Source organism: Lontra canadensis, unplaced genomic scaffold (genome assembly GCF_010015895.1).
Source record: "Lontra canadensis isolate GAN:19392208 unplaced genomic scaffold, GSC_riverotter_1.0 scaffold55, whole genome shotgun sequence".
Taxonomy (NCBI): Eukaryota; Metazoa; Chordata; class Mammalia; order Carnivora; family Mustelidae; genus Lontra; species Lontra canadensis.
Genome location: NW_022631049.1, coordinates 13,389,610 through 13,404,212, shown reverse-complemented (window position 1 = coordinate 13,404,212; position 14,603 = coordinate 13,389,610). Strand labels below are relative to the sequence as shown.

Sequence of the window (14,603 nt, the reverse complement as noted above, 5' to 3'; positions counted from 1 at the left end):
CCCAGAAAAAATATACATTAACCAAATCAGAAGAGACCCGAAACAGAGGGGGAGAAGAAAGGGGGAGAAGAAGAATCATATATATATGATTCTTCTTTCTCTCATATATATATATATATATATATATATATATATATATATATACATGATTAGACTGGTGAATAGAACAGAGCCACACACTTGATTTTGGGTGTATTTTGGTCTGTTAGAAGAAACTGCCTCCCAAAATTTTAAGGAAAGAAGAATATATTCTTCTTTCCTTCCTTTCTTTATATATACATACACACACACACACACACACACACATATATATACACACACACACACACATACACACAAAAATAAGGGTAAGCTCAATGGAGGGATGAAATATGACTGTAAAGATACTGTAAAGATGAAAATTAAAAAAGATTTTAAAAAAGGAATTGATAAAAAGTTGGTTGAAAGAAGAAAAAAAAAGGAGAGAATTTGATTAGGCTAGAGATTAGGACAAAACCATACACTAGATTTAGGGTATATTTTGATCTGTTAGAGGAAACTGTATCCCAAAATTTTAAAGAAAGGAAAACTTATATGTATATAAAAAATAAGGTTAAATACAATGAAGGGATAAAATATGACTATAACAATGACAATTGAAAAGATTTTTGAAGAGGTATTCATAAGATAAAATAGTTTTATAAAGGTTAAAATAGGAAAGAGGAAGAATTTAAACAATAGAATAAGAAAAAAAATTTAAAAAATTTAACTTTGGGAGACTAAAGAATCATGGGGAAAAAGCCATGAATTCTATGTGCTGTATCCCCGTAGCTCTGAAGTTTTTCAGTTCTTATTGATTAGTGAAATTGGTCTTGGCTGGATGTTCTTGTTGATCTTCTCAGGGAGGGGCCTGTTGCAATGATTTTCAATGTCTTTGCCTGAGGTGGAATTGCACCACCCTTGCCAGGGGCCAGGCTAAGTAATTTGCCCGGTCCTAAAGCTTTTCCTATAGCTTTGGAGGAGGAGAATGAAGGTGGCAGCCTTCAAATCTCTGGTCTGGAGGACTCGAGACCTCAGGGCCCCACTGCTCAGTGTGCCCTCAGAGAAAAGCAGTCAACCCCTCCCATTTCCCTGGTCTCTGGCCGTGCTCCGAGCTCACCTGGCCTGTGACCAAGTATTTCCATCTCTGGAGCATGGCCCCGTTTGGAGTCTCCAAACCCAGCAGATTCCTGCAGTGTACTCCCGTGCCACTCCCCTGGGGTGGGGGAGTGAGGAAGGCGAGTCTCCCTGGATCTGTCACTTGTGGGATCCTTGCTTGAAGAGTAGTGGTCCAACTATGCCCTGGATCATGGCTTATGACAACCCTGAGCTGAGAGCCCACTTCTTGGTTCTGTCTCTGTAGCTGGCTTCCCCACTCCAATACCTGGGAACTCTGCTACACTCAGGCACCCCCGGTCTTTCTGTGACCCTGAGGGACCTGAGACTACACTGTCCCTGTGAGGGCTCCAGCCCCCTGGCTTAGCCTCTGGAGTGACGTCTCTCAGTTGAGCGGACTTCTAAAAGACCCAATTTTGTGCTCCACTGCTCTACTGCTTGTTGGGAGCCAGCACCTCCTCCCTATGATCTCTCTTCCCATTTATGGCTTTGTACTCACTTCTCTGTACCTCCTACCTTCCAGAAAGTGGTAGCTTTTCTCTTCATAGAATTGCTGCTATTCTTCAATCTCCTGTTGAGTTTTTAGGTGTTCAGAATGGGTTGATAACTATCTAGTTTATTTCCTAGGACCCAAGGAAATTTAGGTCTTAGATTCCTCCACCATCTTGCTCTTCCCCTTCATTATTTTATTTTTTTATTGAGTTATAATTCATAGACAGTAAAATCCACTCTTTTTAATGTACAGTTTTGGAAAAAGATATAGTCATGTAACAACCACAAAAGTCAAGATGTAGAGGATCTCTATCAGCTCCAAAAGTTCTGTGGTGTCCTTTTGTCATCAACTCTTCCCTGACACTCAGATCCTGGCTACAATCTACCTTTTCTTTGTCACTATAGCTTCCCCTTTTCCAGAAGGCCATAGAGTATGTACTCTTTTGAGCCTGGCTTCTTGCACTCAGCACAATGCATTCACCCAAATTGCTGTGTGTACCAGTACTTTGTTCTTTTTATTGCTCAGTGTTATTCCATTGTTTGGATGTACCATAGCTTATTGATCCATTTACCAGTAAAATGACATATAGTTTTTAATAGTTTTTGGTGATTATGAATCAAGCCATTACTATAAACATTTACATTCAGGTTTTGATTTGAACACATGTTCATTTCTTTTGTACTTATAATAAGGGCATATGTAACTTTCTAAAAAACTACCAAACTGTTTCCAAAGTGGGTGAACCATTTTCGTGTCTAGCAGCAATGTATGAAAGTTCTAATTGCTCTGCATCTATGTCAGCAGCTGGTATTATCAGGTTTTTGTTTTTGTTTGTTTTAAGTCAAGCTAATGGATATAGATCTCATCATAGTTCAAATTTACAATAACATAATGATTAATGATGTTGGACATCTTTGAATGACCTTCTTTGGCATCTGTATATCTTCTTTGGTGAAGTGTTTAAATCTTTTGCTAATTTTTTAATTGGGTTGTTTGTTTTCTTATTGTTGCATTTTGAGGGTCCTTTATATATTTTGGATCAAGCGCTTTAACAGAAACATGTGCTAGAAATATTTTTACCAGTCTGTGATTTACTTTTTAACTTTTTATAGTGTCTTTTGATGAGCAGAAGTTTTCGTTTTAATGAAGTTCAATTTATCAGCTTCTTCTTTTGTGTGTCATGCTTTTTGTATCATTTCTAAGAAATCATTAAGTAAGCCAAGGTTTCAAGACTTTTTCCTATATTTTCTTCCAGAGGTTTATAGTTTTAGTTTTTACATTTATGTTTATAGTTCAGTTCAGGTTAATTTTTATGTAAGGTATGAATTGTGGATCAAGTTGCATTTTTGTATATAGATGTCCAATTGTTTCCATACTATTTGTTGAAATGACTACCCTTTCCCCATTGAGCTGCCTTTTCAACATTCCATTTTGGTAAATAACATAAACTAGTAATTTGCATATATTGCCAATGCTAATTCATAGGCTTCTATGGCTGGGTCTGTTTTATATGTCACATGTGTAACTGAGAAGACAAACATGTTTGAAGAGAATCAGAACCTCTTCGAGCAGGTTAATTTTAACATTTTTCTCCACTGTATCAACAGATTCTACTCTATTTTGTGAGCAGATCTGCTTAGAAGTCCTGGTCTCCATTAGGAAACACACAAACACACACACACACATACACACTTTAACTTTGGGTTCACTTTCTTTATAGAGTTTTTCATACTTTTAAAACCAAACTAGAAGAAATTCCTAATTTATGAATCTCTGGAATTTAGAATACATTTTTATATAGGAATAGTGTTTGTTAACATTGGTTATATACCCAGGCTGTTCCATAAATATTTGATTCCTCCATCATGAAGAAGAAATATCATATGTTTTAAGAAAGAGAAGAACCAGCAAGTAGATGGAGGTTGTAAAGATTTTGATGGGAACTTATGTGAAATATTTTAGGTATTATAGACATTGGTTCTATAGTAGAACTATTTAGCCTAGAAAGTATGCCTTTCTCTCTCTCTCTCTCTCTCTTTGTACAATAACATGATTATTTTATGTATTATCCATTAGGGCATTGGAATGATATTCATTAAATACCCACTATGTACAGATAGGTATTATTGCTTTTCTTAAGTTATTTTAATTAATTTCATTCCTGTAACAATTCAAAGTAGGCAATTTATTTCCATTTTATAGATTTGAAAACTGAGATTCAGAGAGGTTATGTAACTTACTCAAGATCTCATAATTAATAAGTGGTGGATGTGAAGTTCAAATTCAGTTCTGTCTCACTCCAGAGCCTACTAAACCCTGATGATTAAGTTGACCTCTTGGCTAGTAAGATAAATCAGTGGGAGAGATATTTTTCCTCAGAGAGAGAGAGAGAAAGAGAGAAGGAGAAGAAAGGGAGTTCAATGAAATGAATATATACAAGCGAAAAAGATTATTTAAGGTAGAACTGAATGACTTGGGAGTGATCTCTTAAAAGAGGCGAATATGTTCTGCCAGAAAAATACTTGAAGAGGAAAAATAGGATAGAGCATAAGAAAGGGACATGAAATACATGAATTCCTCTTTGTGACCACTAGGTGACACCATTGACAGAAAACACCTTGGTTGCTGTCTGGAGGTGGTGGTAATGGGGGTTGTGGTGGGGTGCAGCCATGAGGCAGAGGAGTGGGGAGAAGGATGCTAAAGAATGTTGTAGGAGGAAGTGGCAGTCTATCTCTATAAAGGACATTTGAGGCAGTCAAAAGTCATGTCAATCACATGGAAAATGCTTTATTGAGAAAGGAGTATAGCATATAGCCTGTTCAGGTGTCACTTTTAGTCTGAATGTGTATCACTGATATTTTTGACAAACACCAAGTCAGGAGCCAGTGTAAGATTAGGGATTAAGAGCACTGAATCTGGAGTTTGTCCTTCTAGGTCTGGAGCCTGACTCTGCCACTACTGGCTGTGTTATATTACACAAGTCACTTAACCATTCTGAGCCTCAGTTTCCTTCTCTGTTAAATTGGTATAACAATACCTACCTCAAAGAGATGCTGTGAAGATTAAATGAAACGATGATGTAAAGCACTTAGAATAGTGCTTTCCTCCGAGTTCTTTTTAAACGTTGTCACTGTTGTTACTGTAGTTATTACATGGAATCTCTGAAAAAAATGACAGCTCAATTAAAATCAAAAACAAGTGAGTTAATACACTTCAAAGACAGGAAGGGAGCCTTTTTAGTTAAGATAATAGAATTTTTTTTTTTCCTTTTCTTGTGTGTAAACAAAATGTCTGTGCTCAAGTCAGCACTGCATTTTAGCCACCTAGATGTCTTTTTTTTTTTTTTTTAATATTTTATTTCTTTGTCAGAGAGAGAGAGAGAGAGCCAGCAAGCGAGCACAAGCAGGGGGAGCAGCAGGCAAAGGGAGAGGAGAAGCAGGCTCCCCACCGAGCAGAGAGCCCGATGTGGGGCTCGATCCCAGGAACCCAAGACCATGACCTGAGCCGAAGGCAGACGCCCAACCAACTGAGCCACCCAGGTGCCCCTGTCTTTCAATTTCTTAACTAAAGATAAGAAGGTTGTGCTCTTGAACGTTTTGCTAAGAAATCACATAAATACTGGAATATTCATGGTCGATTCTAGGCAAAATTTCAAGATGAAATTCATCTTTGATGCCTTCTCAGCTCTCACTTCCATCCATTTTGGTGCCCCTCATTCCCTCTTTCCTCCCTTCAGCTCCCCTCCCCTGACATTCCCTTATCTTCTTCCCAAGTTTCCAGTGATCTGATTCTGCTCTTTAGCGACTCTCAACACCTGCACAAAACACCCAGAATGCTTTTCCTCTCATGCCTTCCCAATCCCCAAATTGCAAAATCACTTCTTCATTCTCCCCATTCACCAAAGATTTCCCATTCAGTCAATTCCTCTATCTTTAGATATCAAAAGTTGGATTTCACTAATTCATAATAAATTGAGAATGAATGAATATTCTTACCATCCCCAATAATGTCTGCATTTCATAAATACCTTGTTAACAGCAATAAATCTGCAGTTGATGGCATTTCAAGTCATATGAGAAAGCTAACTGAAGATTTCTGAGCAATGTGAAGGAGAGTTTAGGAGTGAAAGGGTCATCCTTACATCACAGCATTAGGTGGCCACCAAGGAAATACAGATGACTGAAAATCACCAGAAACTCAGAGATTTTTCATTTATTCAATACATTTACATAGTTTCAACTTCTTACCACTACTGCTTATACTTAGAAAAATAAATTCTCTTTACTCTCTTTTTATTTCTCCATTTTACCATTTTGCAACACTGTTAGTATGGCAGAGGCTCCAGATCACTTTCCAGTAGCCATTTTCTTTTCCTTCCAAACTAATACAACCCTTAATCTTATGGCCACCAGAGTAAAGGCCACATTGCCCAGCTTTGTGTGCCACTTGGAGTGGCAATGCGTTTACATTTTGGACAATAGGATACAAGCAAGAATGTCATTAGCAACTTAAGGAAATATCCTTAAAGGAGAGGACCTACCTATCCCCTTCCCTTTTCTCTTTATAGCTGGCTGGAAGGCAGATGCAGAGACTGGAGAGCACGAGACACCATCTGAGACAAGGCCCCCGAAGTCCGTTTCCTGGGGGTGACACAACAGAAATTGGGAGGAAGCCTGGGTCTCCAATGAATTGGACTTTGGATCTCTGGAACTCTGTGTGTTTAATAGAACTTTGTGTGTTTAAGGTACCGTTACTTTGTGTTTCTGTCACATTCAGGTGAATTCAATTCTAGCTACATGTGGCTAGTAAAGTTCTAGTTGAGCCAAATGACCAGCACATGAATGACTGTAAATCCACGGAAGTAAAACTCGAATTCACTAAGAAAATTTTTGTAGTTAATATCTGTAATACACGGCCTAAATCTCTCAGCAGGGGAATCTTTGACTCTAACGATCTGTACTAGAGACAGGCACGGTTCAACAGAACTTTCTGCCATGATGGAATGTTCTGTATTTGGGTTAGGTCTATGGAAGCCACTAGTCAAAAATGGCTATTGAGCTCTTGAAACGTTGCCTTTGTGACTGAGAAACAGAATTTTAAAAATTATTTATTTGTAATTAATTTAATTTGGAGTAGCTACCCATGGCTTATAGCTACTTAATTGAACAGGACATCTCTGACTCAGAGTTTGACACATCCTCAACACATCCACAATTTCCCTTGATTTGAGCTACATGTTAAGCCAAGAGACTGGATCCCAAAAATGATCGGTAGACTGGTGAAGCCAGTTACAGCTAACTGAAGCTGCCTCTTAGAAAAGTAGAGTGAACATCAAAGGGAGCTTAAAACATCCCTTACCCCCACAATAAGAATATGCCTAAATACATTTAAATGCATCACACTACATTGTAGAATCTTAAAACACGGAAGGTTGAAATACAGATTTGTTTCTTTTGGTAGCAGCCCTGAGAAACCCTAAGTGGTGTGGGGAAGATTTGTTTCTTCTGTACTCCCCACAAAGTTGACCTTTGACCTTGTGCTATTGTCTCAGTGACCGCACTGATTTCCAGGCTTATTCCTTTATTTCTGGTGAATAAGATCTCTTTCTTGTTACCAGGTATTCACTGAGATTACCAGGCTCTGCCTACAGGTGGCACAGTGTGAGCATAGCTATTTATTCTGGATCTTGTTCATTCCAGTCCCTTTACATTCTTTGTAAAACTGTAAGTGACTAAAACAAATACTCTTTTGCCGGTGGCTTAACTGTCATGTGTTCTATCAACAGCCCTCACAAGCAGGGCTGTATTAGCAAGGTGGACCCTGCTTATTTTCCTACTCTACACTACAATCAGATTTTTAACAGCTGGTGATGGGAAGCCGGGTGTTTCCGTGTTTTTATGTGTATCAGGGAACCTGCCTTTACAGAGGACTTTCAGATTTAGAAAACAATGCTAGAATTCCAAAAAAGTCCAAGATCTTCATTAAAAAACCAAATCCATATCAATCGTCCTCCCTTTGTCTGTGGGGGATAAATTTCCACAACCACAGCGGACGCCCAAAACTATGGATAGTAACTGAACCCTGTATATACATGTTTTTTCCCCTATATACACCATATCTATGATAAAGTTTCACTTATAAATTATGCATAGTAAGAGAATAACAACAACAATAATAAAATAGAACAATGATCATGATTATAATTATAATAAAAGTTAGGTGAATGTGTTTTGTCTCTCTCACCATCTCTCTCTCAAAATACCTTATTGTCCTATACTCACCCTTTTTCTCGTGATGATGTGTGAAGATAAAAGACATACATGATGAGATGAAGTGAGGTGAGTGACGTTGTGCTGGCGTTGTGACGTGGCGTTAGGCTACTACTAACCCTCTAATAATCAGAACGAGAATCATCTGCTTCTCAAACGTGCTTGACCCCAGATATCTGAAACCTCAGAAGGCAGAACTGCGGATAAAAGGGGACTACTGTGTGTGTCCACACACACATACACACACACAGAATTTGTGCTGGATGTCTTAATTTTCTATGTAAATGGATTTTCTGGCTTATGAATTACTCAGTGGAGGGGTCTCCCTGACTTTCTGCCTGGATTCTAGAGATTAACGCCTGACAGAGAATAGGGAAGTATATGAATGGCTCCTGCTACTTTCTAAAGGCAAAAAAAAAAAAAAAAAAAGCATTGATCTTTTTTCTTATGCATATCTTTTCCCATCCAATCCATTGAATGATTGTATAGCTCAGGGCAGGTTGTCTTTGTGACTCTAGGTGAGGTACCACCCAGAAAATTTCTGTTCCTTTTGCGGGCTCTGAGAGTTTTGGTGCCATCCAGATTTAGATGTGTGACTCAACATATCACTTTATAGAGGTGTGACTTTTGGCAATTGTTTAACTTCTCGGTTTACTCATCTTCAGAATGTGGATAATAATAGCTCCTGCTGCATTGGGTCATTATGTGACTTAAGTGTGATAAGGTAATTTAATGTGGTTAGTATTTTCTTTGCAACATAGTAAGTGTTCAATAAAGATACAGTTATTAGTATACTGTTTCAAATTAGTGAACAAATATATTGTCATTCTTTTTATTGAAAAGCATTGAAGTGCCCACTTCCACATATTCTATTCTAATCATGTCTAGTTATTGACATAGAGCCATAAAAAATATGTAATATGAACTGCATTCATATGTGCTGTAATTCAAGTCAGGTTTTTGTTGAGGTGGGGATTGTTGGGGGATGCTCAATCACAAAATCACTTCACACAAGAAAGTCCAGGCTGAAGTGTCAAAGAGGAATTCATGGTTTTGAATGAAGACAAACCAGGTCAAACGCATTGTTAACAACTAAGAAGGTACAATAATTCATTTCCCCTGGAATATTAAATAAAATCCAGCTTAACTGAATAAGGACATGCAAAAATCTGAAATCATCCACCTAAGTAGGGTGAGAGAAAAACTTGCCCAGAAAAGGAATTAGTGTGACACTGGGCCGTGGAAAGCAGGGGACAGTGGAACTCTCAACTGGGAACTCAGAGGGCTATGGTAAAAATCAGCACAAAGTATCAGAGTAGGTTGAGGATCAGTCTGGATATAGAATGACTAAAAGAAACTAAAGATCAAGGAATCTAGTGCAGGAAGATCCCAAATAAATGTTGGTTAAATGAAAATTTTTGGTTGCTTCTACTACATTAATATTAATCAAAACTACCATGCCTCTCCCAAACAATGGCTTAAATAAGGTAAAAATTTATTTTTTCTCTTATGTAAATGAAGTCTTGAGGTAGAGAATTCATGGATACTTTAGAGGCTCCATGAAGTTAAGGATCTAGCTTCTTTCCCGGTTACTCTCTTCCATCCCTAAGAAGTGGCCTTTGTCGTTATGGTCTACAATGGTGGCTAGAATGCTAGTCCTCATAACCACGTTCCAGATGGCAAGATGGAGGAAAGGGAAAAGACACGCCAGAAATCTCCTTTAATTTTCCTTTATCTGTCACATAAGAGTTTTGCTTACATGTTACTGGTCAGAACTTAGGCACATGTCCATACTTAGCTCTAAGGGAGGCTAGGCAGTGATATCTTTAATTTTGTCAAGTATAATCTGGAGTTCCATTATTAGAGAAAAGGAGGAGAATGAATATTAGGCTAGGAAACTAGCGATCTCTACTAGTATCCATTCACTTTCATCCTTTGCCCTAACAGAACCTAGATTTTCCTTTAGGAAATTACCCCTCCTCCATTGTGTGTTGTATAGCAGACTTGACGTTTGAGCAAGATTGACTTTGCTTCAAACTCCACAGGCAGATCCTGATTGATTAGTGGTAGAGAAGTATGATACCCCTGCTCTTTCCAGGCACTTGTGTTAAGTTTCTACCTCCAAAAGAAGACAAACCAGCTAATCGTCTGACCAAGGGATCCATTCCACTGTCAAGACAGTGAAGTATGCACATTATAACATTATGTTTATTAAATTCATGTTTATATAACATATGCATATAATATGCAATACATATATTATATCTCAATGTTATATCCTTGACATTACTATTTAGTAGGATATGATATATAGTATAGGCTTGGGACCAATATGTACTGTTTCCCTTATCTCTCTTTCCCAAATCAGATTTTTAAAAATTGCCGTTATCTTGGCCTTTCTTTTTCCGCCATCTTGGGGCCTGTCGAGGCCTGCTGGGAACAGGACTCCTCTAAAACGCCGAATAATGTCTGGAAGGCTGTGGTCCAAGGCCATTTTTGCTGGCTATAAGCGGGGTCTCCGCAACCAGAGGGAGCACACAGCTCTTCTTAAAATCGAAGGTGTATATGCTCGAGATGAAACGGAATTCTATCTAGGCAAGAGATGTGCTTACGTGTACAAAGCAAAGAACAACACAGTGACTCCTGGTGGCAAACCAAACAAAACCAGAGTAATCTGGGGAAAAGTAACTCGTGCTCATGGAAACAGCGGCATGGTTCGTGCCAAATTCCGAAGCAACCTTCCTGCTAAAGCCATTGGCCACAGAATCCGTGTGATGCTGTACCCCTCAAGGATTTAAATTGAATGAAAAGTAAATAAAGGTGTAGATTTGTTCTCTTGTTAAAAAAAAAAAAAAATTGCCGTTATCTTGTTTTCTCTTCACCATTGTATAACAAGTATATTGATGGAGGTTACTTTACCACTTAGCCATGCATCCCTGGGCCATGAGGGGTTAATGCAAGATTTTTCAGAGTAGCTGAACAATTAGCCATTCTTAGGCTGGAGCTGGATGTAGTAATTACACAAGGCTTGGGTTGTATCCCATTGGGTGAGTTCATTTTGCACATGTGTGGACAATTTTGGCATGGGAAGGTGAATATGCATGAATTTGGTTGGCCAAAGGGGTGGGCTGCTGAGGACATTCATTGGTTGCTTACTTAGCACTCATGACCCTTCTTTCTCCTTCCTAATACGCTCCAGATTTTCATTTGAGGAACTACCTCTCCACCACTGTGTCGCAGCAATACAGAATGGTGTGGGTTGATTTGGGACAATTCGGATAATCCTATTCCTCACCCCCATTTGGCATAGTGATAGGATCAGGTAACCCAGACCTAAACCATCCGGTGTAGTTGTCAGTTCCCTAGCCTTAAGGTAGATCCAGAGATGGTCTAATAAGCACAAAGCTCATAATTCTTACATAATGATTTTGACATTGAGTCAAAATCCCCATCTCTCTCTCTCTTTCTCCCTCTCCCCTGACACCTCTTTTTACTCACCATGTCCTGGATATAAACAAGGAAGCTGAAGCCCAAGTTGCTATTAACAGCTATCTTTCAACTAGGAAAGGAGTCAGTCAAAGAAGCAATTTGACATACAGAAGAGAGTAAATTTGAGAGAATTTGAGCCAGAATCCTGATCAAACCATACCTGAAGCTCACATCACTGCTGGCCTTTTCACTTAGTCAACCAATAAATTCTTTTTATTGTTGGTTAATTTGACTTCATTTATCTGATACTTGCAGCCTAAGCTGATACATGAATGGATGACGAAATGGATGAGTTATGACACAGAAGCCTGGAGACATTGAAATCAGGGACTCAAACCAAATATGAGGTCCAGCGTACAGAAATGGTCCCAGTGCTCCTTGAATGAGAAGCTATACTTCAAACAAGAGTCCTTTATGTAACAGAATCAAAAGATAGTCTTCCCAGATCTTGGTTGACAAAAGTCCAAACGCTCAGTGTAGTTGTGTTGCATACTGCTGAATGGGCAGATTTTCATAGGAAAGCCTGGCATTTAGGCTTATTTTCATGTTAGGGAGGCCTGGCAACTATTCAAAAACTTTCATAGAAAGTGTTAAGAGAATAGAAGGAGAAGTAAAAGAAGGAGAAGTAATCAATCAAGAATCAGTATCCTCAGAAAAGAAGTAGTAAAATATTATGGTTAAGAGTAGGGACTTGGTGGTCAGGCCTGGGCTTTTAGTTGCTGGCTCTGCCACTGACTAGCAGGTTAGATAACACACCAAACTTATTTTTTTCACTTATAAAATGAGAGAAAAAAAATACTATCGACTTCTTTGAAGATTGTTGCCAATATTAAAGGTGATATTGTATGTGAAGCTGGGACATAGAAAAATCCCATTTGTGACAAACAGTTCTTATTTGTTCTTCACAGAAATAAGCTTGTACATGTTGGTAGGAGATTTGATAATCTGCTTGGGCAGGCTGCAAGATTTTGTGACCTTAGCAGTTTGGCTGTTCTGATGTATAATGATCACAGCATTGCTGACCATTGGGATTCTCTTGGTAATTTTTATACCCCTTTTGCCAACTTTTGGGAAGGAGAGAATCCATCATTAGAGTGATTCCTAATTTTCACTTGACTCCAGAGTTGCAATAGTTACTTTACTGCAGTCACACTTGAGTTCTCTGGGAAGCAGGTGGGAGCCAATATTAAAATCACAGTGCCTAACACATAGTAGCCTCTCAGTATGTGCTATCTGAAGTTTGGGCCAGCAAGTGGATTGTTTTCCCTCAGATGGGATGATTAAAGGGACAGACATTGAAATATACAAATTCACCAGATTTTCTTACTGTTTCTACATTTTAAGACCTTTAGGCATGAGTTCATTTATGGTCTGGGATGGGGTTTAAACTTCTTGTGGAAAAGATAAGTTGGCTATAGCCCACCTCCTCTAGAAATGGCTCTGCTCATCAACTGATCTGGAAGTTTCTCAGAGCTCCAGCCATAACGAGGGCCAAGGGTTAGTGGAAAGTTTTGCATTGTTGTTAGCTCACTCTGAGGCCTAAGGCAAGCCATTTAACCTCTTGGTGTCTGGATTTCCTCATCTGAGAGCCAGGGATAATAATACTTCCCTACCTCACAGGTGTGTTGGGGGGCATTAATTAATGTTTGTCTAGTGCTCAGGGATCTGGGATGAAAGGCAAGCATCATTATTGTCGGTTTGCTGCAGGCAAGACTAGATTATAGTCCTCCAGATGGGTTGCATATGGGAAGTGGTTTTAGCAAAAGATTTTCCCAAATGAAATGCAGGCTTTAAGGTTTGGGGCCACTTCAAAAGAAAAGGTGCCAGTGGAACTTCGTCCTCTCCTTCTTGCCTTAGTTGGCTCAGGTTTTACTATTGTGCGGAGCTACAAATCAGCCTTCCAGAACTATAAATTAATTTATTTGACAAGTGACATTTAGGTTGTTGCAGTGGTCTCTGCTCAGCATAGATTGTCCAAGATTCGATTAAGTAGGTAAGGTTACTGTTGCAGAAAACTCTTAATTCCTTGTGAAGAGTAGGAATTGTGAGGTGGCCTTTTAGTGCCTTTATCCTGTGATAAGCAGGAGAGACAAAACCATTGTGTTTTAACAGCACCAAGTGGACAAGTCAATTAGGCCAGAGGTTTTAGTCTTTTCATTTTGTTTTAACTTCCTCCTCCCCACCCTCTACTCTTTTAAAAATAACCTTCTACACTAAAGAGCATTGGTATGTTCTTGAAAGCTTTTGAAGAGGACCACTTTGAGAAAGGACTTCTGGGCAAACAGACAACAGAATGTCTGGGTATGTTAATGCTGAGGAAGAAGCGGAAAAAAAATCTCTTCTTGAGGGACTAGAGAAACTTTTGTTTTCCAAAAATTGGAAAAATTGGTTCAATGAATTCACTTGTCCAGTTAAAGGGCAAAGATAACATTTCTTTCCCCGTGTGTTTCTTGTAAAAGAAAGCAAAATAGAAGATTTTATCAATACAGTCAACCCAGGTAATAGGAAAACAGAATATCATTGTTGGTTAACGCATGCTGCTGGGAATCTTTTGGAATGAAAATTCTAAGGCAGAAATGCAAGTAATGATAGTGCTGTTAATACATTTGATTCAGTTATGAAGCAAGTGGCACATTCACTCAGCAAATATTTATTGAGTATATGCTAAGTGTTGGGCACTATTCCAGACACTGAGAAATGACCGATAAGCAACACAGATAGGGCCCCTACTCTCAATGGAGCTTACATTTTGGCGTGGAAATAGGAATAGACACACAAAATTGCAAATGCAGAGAACTAAAGTGAGGTGATGGGATAGAGAGGTTGGTGGTGATTTAATGTGGCTGGCTAGAAAGCCTTGCCAGGTGTGAGAACGGGAGGTATATGTGCGTTGAGGGGGTGGATTTTAGCTGGGAGGCCCCACAGTAGGAGCAAGGTACAAGACTTAATGTTAGAAAATGACTGTGTTGTAATGACATAGCCTTCAGCAGATATGAGATGCAGCTTGGGATTTTAGCATATCCCTCCAATGTGGTATCCAGTTGTTTCTTCCCTTATGTAGACTCCTCCATCATCTACTGCATATACAGGAAAGTGGATTGTGTTTGGAATCATCAAATTTGTATAGTTGGCTGTTGTCCTGGAAAGGATGGAAGACCAAATCAGGAGACCTGATTGATTCCTGTTCTTTTAATACCTTGCAGGGTTAATCATATAGT

The 14,603-nt window shown here is 38.9% G+C and overlaps 1 protein-coding gene across 1 annotated transcript; it reads left to right on the top strand.

The window, feature by feature from the left end:
- Positions 1 to 10,290: 10,290 nt before the first annotated feature.
- Positions 10,291 to 10,734, top strand: LOC116878005 (60S ribosomal protein L35a). The gene has a single exon (XM_032875102.1). The coding sequence runs from the start codon at positions 10,362 to 10,364 to the stop codon at positions 10,692 to 10,694; it is 333 nt and encodes a 110-aa protein (XP_032730993.1). The 5' UTR covers positions 10,291 to 10,361; the 3' UTR covers positions 10,695 to 10,734.
- Positions 10,735 to 14,603: the final 3,869 nt, after the last annotated feature.